Genomic DNA, 16,973 nt, shown 5'->3' with positions numbered 1-16,973 from the left:
CATTGTAACAAAAGATAAGTGCAATAAATAAATTAAAGCAATAGGCGGTAATTCCAGCCATAGTAAATAAATTGAACAATAAATAAATTAAAGCTTGTGACAAGGGCTTTAATTCAGCACCATTCACATAAATCAAAACTTAAAGCAGTAGGCGGTAAAACTGTCCATGATAAATAAATTGCTTTAAAGTAAATAGAACTTGTGACATGGGCTTTAAACCAACACCGTGCACATAAATAAATATATACATATTTTCTTCTTTCTTTTCAGATGATGTAACACCATCCAAAAACCTTTACCTTTATTATTATTTTTCTTATTCATTCACATGCTACAACATTCCAAAAACTTTTGGTTTTATTTCTTTTATTTTACATGGTGCAACGCACCTTTCTAAATCATTGGCCCCATTTCCCCTTTTCTTTGTCTATCTCTACCAGTCTCGAAACCCAGTACCAGCTGGGTTGTTGTGGGGGTTACACAAAACCAATTCAATCCAAAAAGGCTACCAGAGACTGGCGTTCTTGCATGGCCCAAAGAACATGGCATCGCAAAGCAAGAACCTCTCCATAGAGACATAGATGACAGAGAGGTTGACGAAGGCACAAGAGATGGAGGCCTGTGTGGAGTCAGTCATGCCATCACCATCTCAGACAACTGAGGATTCATGGAGGTCCTCGAGATCCATTGAGAACGACACGATCTGGGTTTCCAAGTCTAATGAGATTCTTCTGGATCTCTGGAAACCAGTTGTCAGGTACGACTTTTCTTATCTCGTGACAACTTCAAGTCGTTGGAAATTTCAATTCGCACCGGAATTCGGTGGGGCGCTTCTGGCGCGGTGGGAGAAACGAAAAATGGACATACCTTTGCTTGTTTTGCTGCACCTTTGTTTGTCTGTAAGATCTCTCCATCTTTCTTGTCCACGAGAGAAAAAATAGATTGCAGGTCTAGCAGGGATAAGGTGAAGGAAAAATATTGTCCTAGCTAAGAACAAGTATGAACATTTGAATACACATGCAAGCTATCAACACTTTAAAGTAGGCATGCATCCAAAAACAATTCATAAAACCCATGACTTTCAAAGCCTAGTATATGGTGAACCAAAATAAACTCTTTAACAAAATTAAAGAGAAGTAAAGATTTTGAGATTCTTTACCCTTGAAGCTCATCCTTGTTTACACAAGGGATTCACCCAAGTGGAGGGCCTTCAAGTCACCTCCAAGCTCCTTGAATCATCCTTGTGTTTTCCTCCCTTTAGTGCTCCTTTTATGATTAGAGGAAAAAGGATTTGTTCTCCAAAAACATCAAAAGCTTGATGTCTCTAAGTCTCTTCACCAAGGTTGTATATTGTGAAGATGATATGGATGACTTAGAGAGATTTTAGATGCTAGTAAAAATCCTCTAAGTGGCCGGCCTCTATGTAGAAAAAGGAGAGAAAATGTTTCACCCAATTTCTATTAGAAAACCCTAATGAGAAAATTGCTATAAAGTTGCTTTTATAACATTTTCTTTGGTGAGTGGCAAACTTGCAATTAAGCAAGCTTGCCCATTCACCCTAATGGCCGGCCTCTCCTTGTTATTGGGCTAATTTGCCCATTTTGTTTTAGTTGTCATACAACTTAAACATAATGGGCCTTGTGGACCAAAACACTTTTGGGCCCCGAAACCCAAAACCAACATATAAGCCCAATACGAACCTTTCGTATAATTAATTAACTAATTAATTAATCTTGACCATTCTTCAATTAAACCATTTAATTGCTTATCCATTTCATATAATTTCTTCACTAACATCCTTATGTGGTGTGCGATCCATTAGGTTCCAATTAGCGAGGCAGTGGGCGATGTTACTCTTAACGATCGATTGTGAATTGAAACCACATTTCAATTCTCCCTTAAGATTAGTGTTTGCTAATCTTCAGGGCTTCCACAAACCATGAGTGACACCTAGCAGCATATCATGGTTACCCAAGCTAAGTAGAATTGGTTGGAGAACCTATCCAGTTACAACTACAATGCAATACGGTCCTTCTCTAATACAATACTCTTAATCACATTGTTTAAGTGATAGTTTGTTTCATGTCTACTATCCAATGTGATACTTTCCTATATGATTCCTTTGAATATGATTTGGAACAAACTTCCTAAGTCATATTCATATGCTTTGGCCAAAGACTTTAGAATCATATCTTAGAGTATTCTCCTTCCACCATAGAAGGTTAGAGATCCCTTGTTATGCATTCATATGCCTACATGACTAGATAGCTTGACCCCAACAATGCCGTGGACAATCCGAAGGAATGCCATTGACATGATCAAAGATCAAGGACCTAACCATTAGACATCTATGATGCCTCAGGTCAAAGGACTACTTTGCATATTGCAACTTTAGAGTTCATACATGACATGTATGTTCGAACTCTCTTTTGATCGACGTTCAGTGTACTCGATTACTCTTTCGAGCACCTATGTGTTTGTCTCAGTGTCCAACACCAAATGACTTGAGACTAGTTCATACTCACGTTTGAGTCAACATAACACATACTAACCTTAGCGGATTGTCAATGCCCAATTGGCAATCCTATGGCTAGGAACGTTTTAGGAATGATCATAAGAGAGAGGTCTCGATAATCTAACTCATTAGATCACTTCTCTCTTAGAACAAATACATTCCTTGGATTCCCTTATTGCTTAAACACATGATACAATAAATAGTGATTAACAATAAGCTTTGCCCTTCATTAAACATATAAAAGTTTAATACAATAAGTATTCCAAAAGCTATTACATCAAATGAGTGGCTTTGTGGGCATACTTCCAACATAAGGATTAGCACATCAATAGTTAGAGTGATAAAAGAAAAGTGATAAAAGAAAGGTTGATGGAATTTTGACAAGATGATCTTCCCTGTTTGACATGTCTGGCTTGCCGTCTCTACTCTGTGAGATTTTAGCTGACCGAGGTGAGAGGTAGATAATGCTTCACCAGATTTATGATGTTGTGCTTTCCACTAACATGAGAGCTTTTCGTGCTGATAACGTGTTGTGAAATCGACTGTGGGTGCAGTGGAATAAATGAAACAAGACACAAAATTTACGAGGTTCCTCTACAGTCAATGTGACTGGAGTACGTCCTCGGGGCAGCAGTGGTGCTTTCATTATAATTTGAAATAATAGGAGTACAAAGATAACTCTCTTTATATCTCCCCCTCATCTTCCTCTTCTTTCCTCTCTCTCTCTCTTCCTTTCTTCCTTTTTCCTTCTTTTCTCCCGTGAACCCCTAATCACTTCATCTCCTCTTCTTCCTTTATATAAACAAAAGAAAGCACTATTCACTTTACAAATTTTCCACAAATGAATAGTGAAAATACTGTGCATAAATAGTAACAAACTATTCATGTGGACCATTCACATAATATTTACAACAATCCCACCTTTGTCCCAAGCAATTATTATTATGGGTGAACTGTTGATTTAGTCCTTAAATTATTACCTTATTAAAAATTAAGTCCCTAAATTATTATTTTTTTAAGAAAAATCCGTCCTCAAACTAATAAAATTACCAATTACATCCCTAATATTAGATTTCAATCTATTCTATTCAATTTTTCATCAATTTAAATCACGTGACTTGCATGTTAACTTTAGAGAATAGATTGGTAGTTTTTCATGGTTTAAGGGCATATTTTTTTAGAAAAATAGTGTATGGAATTAACTTTGAAGGGTAAATTAGACATTAGATTTATAACCTATACACAACATTAAGAGCTTATAGGCAAGAAAATGGTGTCAATGTCCTCTAAAATAAGCCATGTGACTTAATTTGATGAAAAAAATTAATAAAATAGCTTTAAGTATAATATTAGGTACGAAATTAGCAATTTTTAATGAATTCTAAGACTTATTTTATTGAAAAAGTAATTCAGGCACCTCATTTCCATTAACATGATAATTCAGGACAAAATCGACAGTTCACCCTATTATTATTATATAAGAATAGTAAGTAAAATTTCCCGTAATTTGTGGTACCGTTTGCATGTCGGATTTGGAAACTTGTCAAACAAGAAATCCCACTCCTAATACTAGTAATAGTCCGAGACTCCTAGTCCGATTAGGTTTCATTAAATACAGAAGTCTCACCTCCCCTGCCCTATAAATACATACATCGGGGGTCTCTGTAGTACAGAAAGCCTAAGTTCCTAGTTAATAATCTCTTTTCGTTTACTTCTGCCTTGCAAGTCTTCTTCTTGTTTAATTTATTTGCTTGTTTACCATGATCATGGCTTCTAACGACGACGACGCAGCAAGAAAACTCATGTATTACCTGTTGGCCCAAAAGATTTTTGACTCGTATGAACAAACGGAAGATGGTGATTATGATGGCGATGATGATAGTGATTCCTCATCAGTGCTTGAGAATGACAAATTTAACATGATGAAGAGAATGACAAATTTAACATGATGAAGATGATGATAGTGATTCCTCATCAGTGCTTGAGTTGCATCGTATTTTGAATGCAATATGTGTCTGAAATTGGCAACAGAACCACTTAAAAGGATGGCGAGCAAATATATTTCCCAAAATGCAAACTCCGTAGAAATTCACAAGCTGTTGGGCATCATACATGTTGGACACGATACAATTCCTTCACAATGACCATTGTTTATGAATGATTCAGACAACTCTTGTAAAACGACCAAAACAAATTATTGCACTTTAACCAAAACTTAAGCTCTTTAACTATATTAACTAGTAAGTTACATGATATATTGACCCAGCAGAAGAGGCAGTGGAAGTAACATTATCAAATGATTATTCTTCTCCTCTTACTAATGCATGATTACCATGAATGACATCCTTATGTCTGTTCACCCCTTTCGATGAACCAAGACGGACGCAGTCATTAAGCATTTAACCAAGGGAATACTTTGGGTGATGATGGCAACCGAGCTGTAAGAACTTCAACTCCAGTCTCTGTCACCTATGCATGTGTAGGAAGAATAAACCACGAGATTAGAGATACAAGATCATCGTATAGATAGCAATTCAGCAAACAGATGTGAATAACAGGGATTAACTCGGACTAATATCCATGCAACGCCAACTATTACTTAGTGTATTTGTTAATAGATGCATAGCATTGCAATTCAATGTTGGGATAATTTGATATCTAAAACCTGTAAATCTCCCGCTGCAAAGATCTCTATCACCTTTACTATCCTCTCATACCATCAATAATCGAGTATTATCCATCGTTACCATATTGAGTAGAAGACTTATTTATTTTCTTTTACACAAATGAGCTGACTGATTTATACCCTAGAACAAACCTCACTAATGATATTATGAGAAACATAAGGAAGAAATGTTAAAAGAACATGTACAGATCATTCCATGGAATTTGAGTATTAAAACCGCATAAGCACTTCTAATTACTATTGGGAGCAGCCTCTCCATAAATGGGGGTAAGGCTAGCCGACATTCACCTCTCCCAGACCCTGCGTAAAGCGGGAGCCTTGTGCACTGGGTACGACCTTTTTTAAGCACTTCTAATTACTATAATGCAGTCACCGTTGCAGAAGTTGAAAGCATGCTACACATAGAACATAAACTGCATGGTTACCAGAAGTGTGTGCTCAAACTGTGCACTGCGCTTGCCATCTGCTGTAACAACTGTCCATCCATCAGGCCACATCCGATCACGCCAAACCCCTGTTCATGTTTTATTTATTTTATTAAGATGTAGCAAACAATTAAAGAACATATCACCCCCCAAGTGCTCATAAAACAAGCTTTGAAATATACCTGCATTTATCATGGGTTCAATTGTAAAAGTCTGTCCAGCTTTCATTACACCAACTGCTTTGTTTCCTGTTTGGGTTAAGGTAATGTATGTTAAAGGTGCAAGCTATAAAAAGTGTAATTCAGATATAAAGAAGTTTCTTTGTTGAACATACTTGTGTAATGGGGAATATTTGGTGCACAATGAAAAAGCTCCCCAATACCATGACCACAATATGATTTCACCTGTTGGTGCAATACAAAATTAATAGGCATGATTTGTTAAAATTGAAACTGCATCACAACTCAAAACTCAAGCTACAAATTACCACAGAGAATCCCGACATTGTTACATGGCGATTAATGACTTCACCGACTTCACGGAATCGCATTCCAGGTTTTACTGCACTTGTACAAAAATCAATAAATAAATAAATTAGAAATATACTTTCCCTTTTATGCTTTTTGTTAACAACGATTGAAATTACCAGAGTGCACTCTCAAATAAGGGTTAAATAGGTTGACTTTTCAACATTTCAGTTACCATCAGGTCAGGTGACAAGATTGCACTTATAACTAAAAAATCTTCACAGAATTTACTGATACAATTACGCAAACACAACCACAAATACATTTTAACAATGATTACTTACAAGTTACAACTTCCATGGTACCAAAAGTAATAAAAAGCACATCAGATAAAACGATTAGTATACCATATAAATGAATATTAGGTAGCTGATAAAAGGTGTGATGACTTTCATTGATATAATTGAGTTGCATGATTGTTAAAGCAATAATTAGTGATGGATGCGTTAAAAAGGGAGATCAGGGAGAGATATTTATCTTAAAATTGGTATATCATACTGTGCACGTACCGATGGATATTGCTTTCTCCATGCTCTCATAAGTAGATTGGACTAGCCGTTGAGACTCTTCATCAACATTTCCCACAAAGTATGTTTCATTTAAATCACCTGCAATATGAGTTCGGCAGTTCAAGAATAGAACATGTGTTTTCAAAATTGAACTACATGATACTGTCTAGAATACAAATTACCATGGACGCCTTTATAATACACAGTCACATCAACATTGATTATATCACCATCCTCTAATTTCCTGGAGCAAAAGTTTCGCATTAAACATAAAAAGGTCATAATGCTAGAAACCAAGGGATTTAACTATTCTAAAGTAGACACGAATTTCAAGTTCTGGACCAATTTAAACACAAAGAAAAAACAAAGAAAAAGATGCAGGCAAAAAGCAAAGCGTTTTCTCAGGTAATGTACCCCAACGCAATACAAACTCATGCCAGTTCATTAAAGTTACCAAAGTGTTGTTCCATAACAATAGTATTTCAGGACCGAAAACTGAACTGGCAAGAAACAAAATTACAACATACACCAACAAATGTTTTCAATAAATACATATATAGGCAACAGTAAGAGTATGTACATATTCCTTTTCAATACCATCTTCCAAACAAAAATAAAAACAAAATCTCAAATAAAAAAAAATCTCAAACGCATACCTGGCATCAGGAATACCATGGCAAATTACTTCATTGACTGACCTGCAATGAAGAGAGTTAACAAGACGCAATTGCAAGGTCAGTACCACACAATCTCAAGAAACTTCACAAAAATATTTACGCAAAAAGTACCTACGTGCAGCAAGACTTGGGGAAAAAATGGTAGTTGAGAGGAGATGGATATCCACCTGCATTGAGTTAAAAGTGAAACATCATTACACCCACAATTTTTTATTCTGAACAATATAAAAATGCAGATAGTAATGATTATAACCACATGGCCATTCCAAAGCATATGACAGATCAATGAGGTTTGGCCATAGACTTAAAAGGTAATGGCATAGACAGTTACAATAATAGACAATGAAACATAGTAATTGAAATTCTAAATAAAAGGGAAACTCATTCTATACCAGCAGCAATAGTAGCCTCATGGACCACCCGATCAATTTCATCTGTTGTGATACCAGGCCGTATTACACGAGCAGCGGCATCTAAAACCTCCCTTGCAATCTAACAAAACGATTATGACAAGAATATCATAATATTAGTAAATTAAAAGTTACATGCCGTAGCAAGATTAATTAAAATTTAAACTGAACACAGAAAATTCTTCTTGAACATATTCAAAACGGTATAATAACATTGTCTCACATTCAGATAAATAGCACATGTTAATTTTTTTGCAGTGCTGAAAGTACAACAGATAATAAAAGTGAAATAATACGGCATCAAGAAGGCTCACACTGCTTCATTAGCACAAAATTAAGGGGAATAGAAAGAAAGAAGCAATTGAATCTTACTCGACAAGTTTCTCGCATTCTCTCAATTTGATCCGCCGTCTTGATCTTCAAAATGAATATATCATTCATCATTTTGAAATAAGAAAATGAATTGAGTATAAAGGAAAAGTACAATATAAAAAGTAGAAAGTCTAACTCAATAACACATAGATCTACTCCTTATGTATGACTCAAGAGGGTTTCAAGAAAGCACTTACCTCAACAACGCGCTGCAGATCACTATTGGGCTCAGCTTTTGGAATCCCCTGCAATATTTTGTTATACGAGGCCAACATTAAAATGACAGAAATGACTACAAAATGTAGCATGGTACCACTCAAATTGGCCATTTAAAATACATTAAAAATGATTCCAACAACTTACATCGGATGCCCAATCAGGCAGATCAATATGAGCAGGTACTATACGCTTACTAGATATAGGATACGGCCTCAGTGCCCTGCACAAGAGAGGAATGAACAACGGCTTCAACAAATGTTATCAGTAATTAACATGATACAAAATTTGTTTCATCCAATGTTATCAGCAATTAACATGATACAAAATTTTCTAATCCTAAAAGAAATAATGCAAGCATCAGAACCATAAAGCCAATGAATCTACAACAATTAATATGAATGAAAATGCAAAGAAAATGATAAAAACATACCCAGTCCAATCAAAATACGGAAGCTTTGCTGTTCGAGCTTGTCCTTTCCTCAAGCAATATAGCCAGCCTTCTTCCTCTGGAGTACCCGACCCAGCTTCAGACGACTTGGTTTTTAGATGCACGGATTTGTGAGAGTTCCAAGAAGCCTTAAAACAATCCTGAGTGCTGTTAAGAGAAGCACATTTTCATCAATTATGAACACTGAATAAATCATTTTCAAGCTTCTATTAACAAGTTCAATCTAATTTGTAAAATCGAAGTGTCCATGTCTCAAAACTCCTTAATGAAGTTTAACACTCGAAATGCTTGACTCACTGACAATCACTACATACCACCAAATTTTTCCACTAAAATTGTATAGAAATTGGACTGGCATTTATATAAAGAAGGAAGTTGTTACAAACCAGAAAGCAGCAGCTTCGCGAGGGAGCTTTAATTGCACACATTTGGGACACCTGCATACAAAAAATCAAGTACCACTCAAGAATGTAACAAATCACCCACAATAAAGTACCATTTTTTAATTTAATAATCAAAGCAATTTACACACTTAGAAGCACAAAGATTAAATATTTTTCAATTGAAATGGAAACTCTCTACTCCCTCAAACTTTCCAAATATTCTAAAACATATTCACTTTTTCCAAACAAAATTTGTTGCTGCAGTGGTGGAAAGCAATTATGCCTATGCCCCTGTGCGACTTCGATCCCCACCGATTCCCATCCGCCTACAACTAAACTATCTAACACTCTAACGCTATAGCTTCACTAAAATAACAATATTTGTTACCAGTCTTTGATCCACCACAAAAAAAGTACAAAAAATTTCACCTTTTTATAGAAATTAACAGAATAGAGGAAGAAGTAGCTGAAATTGAAAAGTTGGACGTGAAAATTTGACATACTGAAGATGGGCCGGCTTGCCGCAACTGGCACAGGACAAGCTAGCTGGTTCGGCGACATCTGAACCACCTGCCATAATCGCATTCGATTGTTGCAGCAATCGCCTCTCGAGAGCCGTAAGATGCGATTGCCGGAGAGGTCGATTGCTTGGTTATTCAGTATCAGACTGGTCAAAGAGAGACGAAGACTGTCAGGCTAGGGTTTTAGTTGAGAGGGAAAATGTTGGAGATTTCCGTATTTATAGTTTTTTAATAAATTAATGTTTTTATTTTGGCCGTTATTTATACTCGGAAAAATGCATTGTATTGTTTGCTTAATATAAAAATTTTGAGTGAGTTTTATTTTGGGAAATTTTATTAAAACTCATTCAATCTCTTTTTACACTTAATTCTAAAAATATTTTATTCAAATTTCTAATTCACCCTTGTATAAAACTGAAAAACAAAAAACAAAATGAAAATGTCTTTTTACACCCATTGTCATTTCCACCTCAAACCCTGAAAGGGATCCTCTCCGAATCCCTTCTTCCTAATACATCAAGTTCAGGAATCCGGTCCATTGAAATTTGATCCAACAGTTACAAATAAGTGTCCACTTCAAAAGTTATAATAACTTTAGCCGTTAGATTAAATTTCAATGGCCCAAATCTCCTGACTTGGTGGATTAGAATGAAGGGATCTCTCCGGAGAGGATCCCTTTCCCTCAAACCCCACTAGAGATTTGCTGGTGATTTTTCAAGGCAACTTCTACCTTCCATGGCAGCCCATTTACCTTCCACAAGCTTTGACATCTAACGCCTTCCATACAACACAGAGGTACCCTTGGTTGTGATTCTCCATGTCATTGACTCTGTAATACTCGAAAACTGTGTAGGCCCCAATTTGCTTTCGGCATTTGTCAGTTGAAGGAAGTGAGCAATAAAGAGGAGGAGGAGGAGAATACAGTATGGAAACAGAGAGAACGGAAAGAAAAAAAAGCCTAAAAAGAGAAGACGCTGACACAAAAGATTCACCCGCCTTGGTGAATTAGACATCGGAAAGCAACGGGCATTGGTGGGGTTGATATGGGTTCATCTCCTCTCAATATATTTTTCTTATCTCGCATTAATTTAGGTGTAATGTGGAGAGTTTAATGGAAAAAATATTTAAGTTGGGTGTGGAAAGAAGTTTGTCGGGTTCAAATAAAATTTCCCTTTTATTTAGAATAGGAATGTGATTGTTTAAATTCTAGGGAATCTGGGAAAGTATCTTATATTCCTATTAGGATTAGATTACCTATTAAATATTGTAATCCTAAAGGAAAAGGTTTTACCCTTCATACTACTACAAATAAAGGCACAATGGGATGAATCAAACACACCTCACAATTAAATAAATATATCTTCTCTCTCAATATTACCGAACACCTCTCTCTCTAAACCCTAGATCGTTCAATCAAATAGGCCTACAACACGTTATCAGCACGCTTTTGCCAGAAGCTGAGGAATTGAAGCATCGTTGGAGGAGGCTATCTTCCACCAAATTCAAAGGCTTATTCGTTTTCTGCTAATCAGTTACGCTTAAAATTAAAAAAAAATGATATTTGAAACGTCCACGAAGCATGAAAACATTTCTCATGATGCATGAACCCCTCTATGTTTATATTTTCCTTTCGATATATATATATATATATCTATTGTATATGTTCATATATTTGTCAATATATATATTTGTTTCATGCATCGCACAATTAAATTGTTATATGGAATTTGTGAGTCAAATTATATAAAATAAATTAGAAGCATATTTAGGGTTTCCTAAACCCTAAGGGATTTTGAAAACTTTATGGGAATGGGATATGGTGCGGCATACCACTGCACCATCACTATGGACACAGCACCAGGCCTTAGCCTGGATTTCAACTCGGCAGGGCCTCTCACGCCCAAAACGCTGCCAGCCCAGATTGGCTGGGTCCACTCCTGCATGCCACAGCCTTTATGGTTGTTGGGCTTACTGCCTACCTCAACCAGCATCCAATCCAGCCCAATTAACTAGAATTTTCCCACGGCCCGTGTCCCATGCAGTCAACCCTCTCGGCTGGGCTTCCTGCACCAAACCCGCAAGCTTTTGAGCTTGCTCCCGTGCCCCTCTCCCTCGGTCCAAATTTTAAACCCAGCTGCGGTTGTGGTTTCCCTTCCTCACCCGTGACCTGCAGCCATCACTCGAGGTCCTTTGGGCCTTACCTTATGCTTAAGGCACCCAAACCCGTGCCATATTACTCATGGCACTAAGCCCAAATTATTTTGGGGTTATATTTTTTATCCAATAATATTATTTAGCTTTTACAATCGACCCGATATGGCCTGATTTATTGAATTAATTAAAAGTGACCTGCAATCCATTAATCTGATAATGAATCCAAAATTATTGACCTGAAGATCACTTTTGGACATTAACAATTCAATAATTTATTTTTATACTTTGAACCGTCACATACTTTCGTAGTAACGAAGCTCTTACACTTGAGTTCCTAGAGAACCTCAAATCCACTATATCCAAATTAGTATATTGCATTTTGTGTTTCTTGCAGGAACCTCTCATTATGAACTAATTATTCATAAAACTAAATTGAACTTTTAGTTTCAAATTTAGTGCCTTTGAAACTCGAAGTTTTCATTCAAAACATACCACATAAAACCCGTAGTTTTCATGCATAAATTAAACCACTACATGTCTATAGAACCTGTATGTTCTACGATATATGTCTATGGCTTACCATATGACTAATCACGTTTTCTCCCTCTGTTTTAGGGACATGTCGAACTTGAACAAGCTCAATTTCTCCGCTCTAGAAGTCTCTAGAAGAAACTATCTGAAGTGGGTTCAAGACGTGAAGCTCAATCTCACTGCAAAGGGTATTAGAGCCACCATCGAGGCACCTATCACCGACAAAACTGTTGACGAAGCTCAGAATGCTACTGCAATGATCTTCATCTGAAGACACATTCATGATGCACTGGAGACTGAGTATCTCGCTGAGGAGAACCCACGCACCCCTTGGCTTGTTCTGGCCGACTATTTCAATCACTAGAAAGACATATACTTGCCTGAAGCAAGACACGACTGGCAGCATCTTCGCTTCCAAGATTATAAGTCTGTGAATGAATACAATTCTGAAGTTTGTAGAATCCGTTGTCTGTTGAAATTCTGCAAAGTAGAACTAACCGAATCAGATCTCTTGAAGAATACCTATTCGACCTTCCATGCCACCTATATTATCTTACAGTAACAATTTAGGGCACATAAATTCACCAAGTTTTTGGATTTGATCTCTGTTTTACCTCTCGCTGAGAAGCAGAACCAGTTTTGATGAAGAATCATCAAGCTCGACCACGGGCCCAAGGTCAACATAATGTCGCACCTAAGGGAAGAAATGTGACCCAACAGCGTCTACTCGCCCCTAAGGTCCCAAACTTCAAGAACAAGGGCAAAGCTCCCGTTCAGACTGCTTCTACTGAACTTGACATGTGCTATCGTTGTGGATCAAGGGATCATTGGTCACGCGTATGCTGAGCTTCCCCTGAGGCTATTGCCAAATATCATTATCGTTGTGAGTCTAACTTTGCACATGTGGATCATCCGAAAGATGCAACTACATCAATGGAGATATCGGATTTCCAGGAGGAGTCATCACCCATGGATGAATAAATTAGACATGTTTTTAGGGTGTTTACCCCTAGTGGCCAACCCTACCCCCTATTTTGCTAGGTTTATGGTTTAATTTTGAACAATTTTTCTATGTATTTGGAATAATTTGTTTGGTTTTGAATTATGGATTGTTATTTGAATGGATATTATTTTCTCGAATTGCTTAATTGAATGAATGGACTTATATTTATACATGTGACCAATTCAATCAATTTATTTCTAGATATGTCTAGTGGGGAAGTTAGTTGTCTGGCAGATAGTGCAACCACGCATACCATCTTGCGTGAACGACACTATTTTACTAACTAAATACCCAAGAAAGCTAATTTGACAATTCTCTCAGGGTCATCCAACCTGATTGAAGGATACGGAAAGGCACGTATCATGTTGTCTAATGGTACAATTCTGACCATTAAGGAGGCACTCTATTCTCCACGTTCCGGAAGAACGTTGCTGAGTTTTAGAGATATTCGAGATAATAAATATCATCTTGAAACCACTAAAGATCATGGTTAAAAGCATATTCACGAGAAGGTGGAACGTTGCCGAATGGGTTGTACATCAGAACCATTTGCGGCATAGAAACCCATAGTGTGGCCGGCCCTATGCCTGAGTTCTTGGACAATTTGTTGCTTTGGCATAATCGTTTGGGACATCCTGGACGTGACATAATGCGATGTATCCTCAAATCTTCACATGGGCATAAGTTACATCCCTATGTTGGACTCCCACCATGCAAAGCCTGTTCTTTAGGGAAGTTGAATACTCAACCCCCATATACAAAGATTATTCACGACCCCCCTAAATTTCTTCAGAGGATTCAAGGGGACATTTGTGGACCAATCCAACCAACCTGCTGACCATTTAAATATTTTATGGTGTTGGTTGATGCATCAACAAGATGATCATATGTTTGCTTATTATCCACACACAACGCCATGTTTGCAAAACTCCTAGCTCAAATCATTCAGCTACGGGCTCACCACCCTAATTATCCGATCAAGTCAATTCGATTGGATAATGCTGGATAGTTTACGTCACAGACTTTTGACGATTATTGCATATCAGTAGGAATTAATGTGGGACATCTTGTGCCCCATGTTCACACCCAAAATGGCCTGGCAGAAGCTTTCATAAAGCGCATTCAATTGATAGCTCGGACTTTGGTTATGAGAACCAAACTGCCGGTATCTGCCTAGGGCTATGCAATATTACACGTAGCTATGTTGGTCCGCCTGAGGCCCACCGCTACCGAACCACATTCACCGTTACAGTTGGTCACTGGATATGAGCCTGACGTCTCCCATTTATGGGTGTATGGGTGCATCATTTATGTTCCAATAGCGTTGTCGCTACGTACCAAAATGGGTCCTTAAAGAAAAAATGGGAATATATGTCGGTTATGATTCGCCATCAATTGTTTGCTACTTAGAACCCTTGACATGAGATCTCTTTACTGCACGTTTTACGGATTGTCACTTTGATGAGACAGTCTTCCCATCGTTAGGAGGGATAAGCATGCTAACGTTCCCGTAGAACGCCGCGATTTGTCGTGGTATGCTCCCATTATGTCTCATTTAGATCTCTGCACTGTCCAATCTGAAACTGAGGTGCATTAAATTATAGATCTTTAGAGCATTGCTCAAAGCATGCCGGATGCTTTTAATGATCTAGCAAAGGTAACAAGATCACACATACCCGTTGCAAACACACCTGTAAAGATAGATGTACCCCTTGTACATCAACAACCCACCTGGGAAGGCTGGACAATCCCCTAAGATAGGGAGGCAACACCTTCCACGCGACAAGGTATATTGGTGGCTAGCCAATCATCTGCTATAACCCTGAAGCATGGCAGACCCCTTGGTTTAAAGGATTCACAACCTCAGAAGAGGAGAATGGCACCAACTAGTGACCCTAGTTTGAATCCGACCATCGCTCACTTATCCGTTCCAACACATGAGGTTATTCTAGATTACAGTGATGCTTTAGATGAAACATGCCGGCCTCTCGAGAATCGCGAGATTTCGATCCACTACATAGTATTGGATGAGGTTTGGAATAGGAATGAGATGATCGTCGACGATGCATTCGCATACTCAGTAGCTATGACATCATGCTCATCGATGACATTGAACCACGTTTCTTCGATGAATGCTGACGTATAACCGATTGGTCAAACTAGAATTAAGCAATCCTAGTCGAACTCGATTCGCTCGCGAAACGTAAGGTATTTGGACCTATCGTTCCTACACCACCACGCGTGAAGCCCATTGGCTACAAATGGGTTTTTGTGAGGATGCGTAATGAGAAGAATGAAATAGTGCAATACAAAACACGTCTCGTAGCGCAAGGCTTCTCTCAATGCCCAGGGATTGATTATAAAGAGACGTATTCCCCCGTAATGGACGTTATAACGTTCCGCTACTTAATCAGTTTGGAAGTTTCCGAAAAACTGAATGTGCAGCTTATGGACGTGGTAACCGCTTATCTTTATGGGGATCTAGTATGGAAATTTATATGAAAGTTCCAGAAGGACTTCCATTGGCTGGTTCAAATAGTTCTAATCCACGGAACACTCTCTTAATTAGGTTGAGGAGGTCACTCTGCGGATTAAAACAATATGGGCGGATGTGCTATAACCGTCTAAGTGAATATTTGACAAGTCTAGGTTATGTGAACAACAAACTAGGCCCATGCTTGTTCATAATGAAGTCACATTTCAAATTTGCAATTGTTGCAGTTTATGTCGATGACATGAACCTCATTGGGACTCTTGCAGAGCTTGAGGAAATTGCTACACACTTGAAATCAGAATTTGAGATGAAGGATCTTGGGAAAACTCGATATTATCTCAGCTTGAAGATCGAGCATTGTTCGGATAGAATCCTAGTACATTAATCGAACTACACCCAAAAGGTGTTGCGATGTTTTAATGAGGATAAAGCGAAGCCTTCGAGTACACCCATGGTCGTTCGAACTCTAGATGCTAAACGAGATCTCTTCCGTCCAAAGGAGGACGAGGAAGAGATTTTGGAACCCAAAGTTCCTTACCTAAGTGCAATTGGGGCTTTATTGTACTTGACTCGGTTCACTAGACCCGATATCTCATTCGTTGTGAATCTATTGGCTAGATACAGCAATGCGCCCACATGCAGGCACTGGAATGGTGTTAAAGACATTTTCCACTACCTCAAAGGTACTACAGATTTGGGTTTGTTCTATACCCGCGAATCTCTAAGTGTTGCCGCCCCCTATGGCCATCGGATTGATTCTCGCCTTGTTGGTTATGCAGATGCTGGATATCTATCTAATCCATAGAGAGCACGTTCTCAAACGGGTTATGCTTTACTGTTGGAGACACCTTTATATCTTGGAGGTCTACCAAGCAAATGCTAGTTGCGACTTCGTCTAACCATGCTGAGATTCTCGCCCTACATGAAGTATCACGTGAGTGCTTTTGGTTGAGAGAAGTTATGGAACATATTCAAAACACTAGTGGTCTTACATTAATCGTTGACCTTTCTACGACGATCTTTGAAGACAATGCAACATGTATTGAGCAGCTGAAGAAGGGATACATCAAGAGAGACAACACCAAGCACATAGCGCCAA

General features: G+C 38.0%; 2 protein-coding genes and 2 long non-coding RNA genes across 4 annotated transcripts; 2 read left to right on the top strand and 2 right to left on the bottom strand.

Moving 5' to 3' along the window:
* Positions 1-339: 339 nt before the first annotated feature.
* On the bottom strand, positions 340-965 carry LOC114826037 (uncharacterized). The gene is made up of 2 exons (XR_003774868.2): positions 868-965; positions 340-739 (listed from the first exon to the last, which is right to left on the bottom strand). It is a non-coding gene; the product is annotated as an uncharacterized lncRNA (long non-coding RNA).
* LOC114826036 (uncharacterized) lies at positions 731-2,993 on the top strand. Its single transcript, XR_003774867.2, has 2 exons — positions 731-964; positions 2,831-2,993. It is a non-coding gene; the product is annotated as an uncharacterized lncRNA (long non-coding RNA).
* Positions 2,994-4,552: 1,559 nt separating this feature from the next.
* LOC103419993 (methionine aminopeptidase 1A-like) lies at positions 4,553-9,914 on the bottom strand. The gene is made up of 16 exons (XM_070824694.1): positions 9,675-9,914; positions 9,175-9,225; positions 8,771-8,935; positions 8,485-8,560; positions 8,319-8,366; positions 8,122-8,166; positions 7,732-7,831; positions 7,455-7,506; positions 7,319-7,360; positions 6,845-6,906; positions 6,663-6,761; positions 6,114-6,187; positions 5,961-6,030; positions 5,809-5,874; positions 5,627-5,715; positions 4,553-4,984 (listed from the first exon to the last, which is right to left on the bottom strand). The coding sequence occupies exons 1-16, from the start codon at positions 9,746-9,748 to the stop codon at positions 4,907-4,909; spliced, it is 1,191 nt and encodes a 396-aa protein (XP_070680795.1). The 5' UTR covers positions 9,749-9,914; the 3' UTR covers positions 4,553-4,906.
* A 2,551-nt stretch (positions 9,915-12,465) lies between these two features.
* On the top strand, positions 12,466-16,679 carry LOC139197719 (uncharacterized mitochondrial protein AtMg00810-like). Its single transcript, XM_070825671.1, has 3 exons — positions 12,466-12,565; positions 16,102-16,250; positions 16,374-16,679. Exons 1-3 carry the CDS (start codon positions 12,466-12,468, stop codon positions 16,677-16,679), a joined length of 555 nt encoding a protein of 184 aa, XP_070681772.1.
* Positions 16,680-16,973: the final 294 nt, after the last annotated feature.

Source organism: Malus domestica, chromosome 07 (assembly GCF_042453785.1).
Source record: "Malus domestica chromosome 07, GDT2T_hap1".
NCBI lineage: Eukaryota > Viridiplantae > Streptophyta > Magnoliopsida > Rosales > Rosaceae > Malus > Malus domestica.
This window is presented reverse-complemented; position numbering and strand designations above follow the sequence as displayed.

Excerpts from the sequence above, each read along its gene's own strand:
- LOC103419993 (XM_070824694.1), bottom strand. The coding sequence starts at position 9,748 with ATGGCAGGTGGTTCAGATGTCGCCGAACCAGCTAGCTTGTCCTGTGCC. Across the intron at positions 7,832-8,121 it reads GAATGCGAGAAACTTGTCGA|ATTGCAAGGGAGGTTTTAGA; the intron begins GTAAGATTCAAT and ends TCGTTTTGTTAG. Across the intron at positions 6,907-7,318 it reads CATGGTATTCCTGATGCCAG|GAAATTAGAGGATGGTGATA; the intron begins GTATGCGTTTGA and ends CTTTTGCTCCAG.
- LOC139197719 (XM_070825671.1), top strand. The coding sequence starts at position 12,466 with ATGTCGAACTTGAACAAGCTCAATTTCTCCGCTCTAGAAGTCTCTAGA. Across the intron at positions 12,566-16,101 it reads GCTCAATCTCACTGCAAAGG|TTTATGTCGATGACATGAAC; the intron begins GTATTAGAGCCA and ends CAATTGTTGCAG. Across the intron at positions 16,251-16,373 it reads ATTGTTCGGATAGAATCCTA|GAGGACGAGGAAGAGATTTT; the intron begins GTACATTAATCG and ends TTCCGTCCAAAG.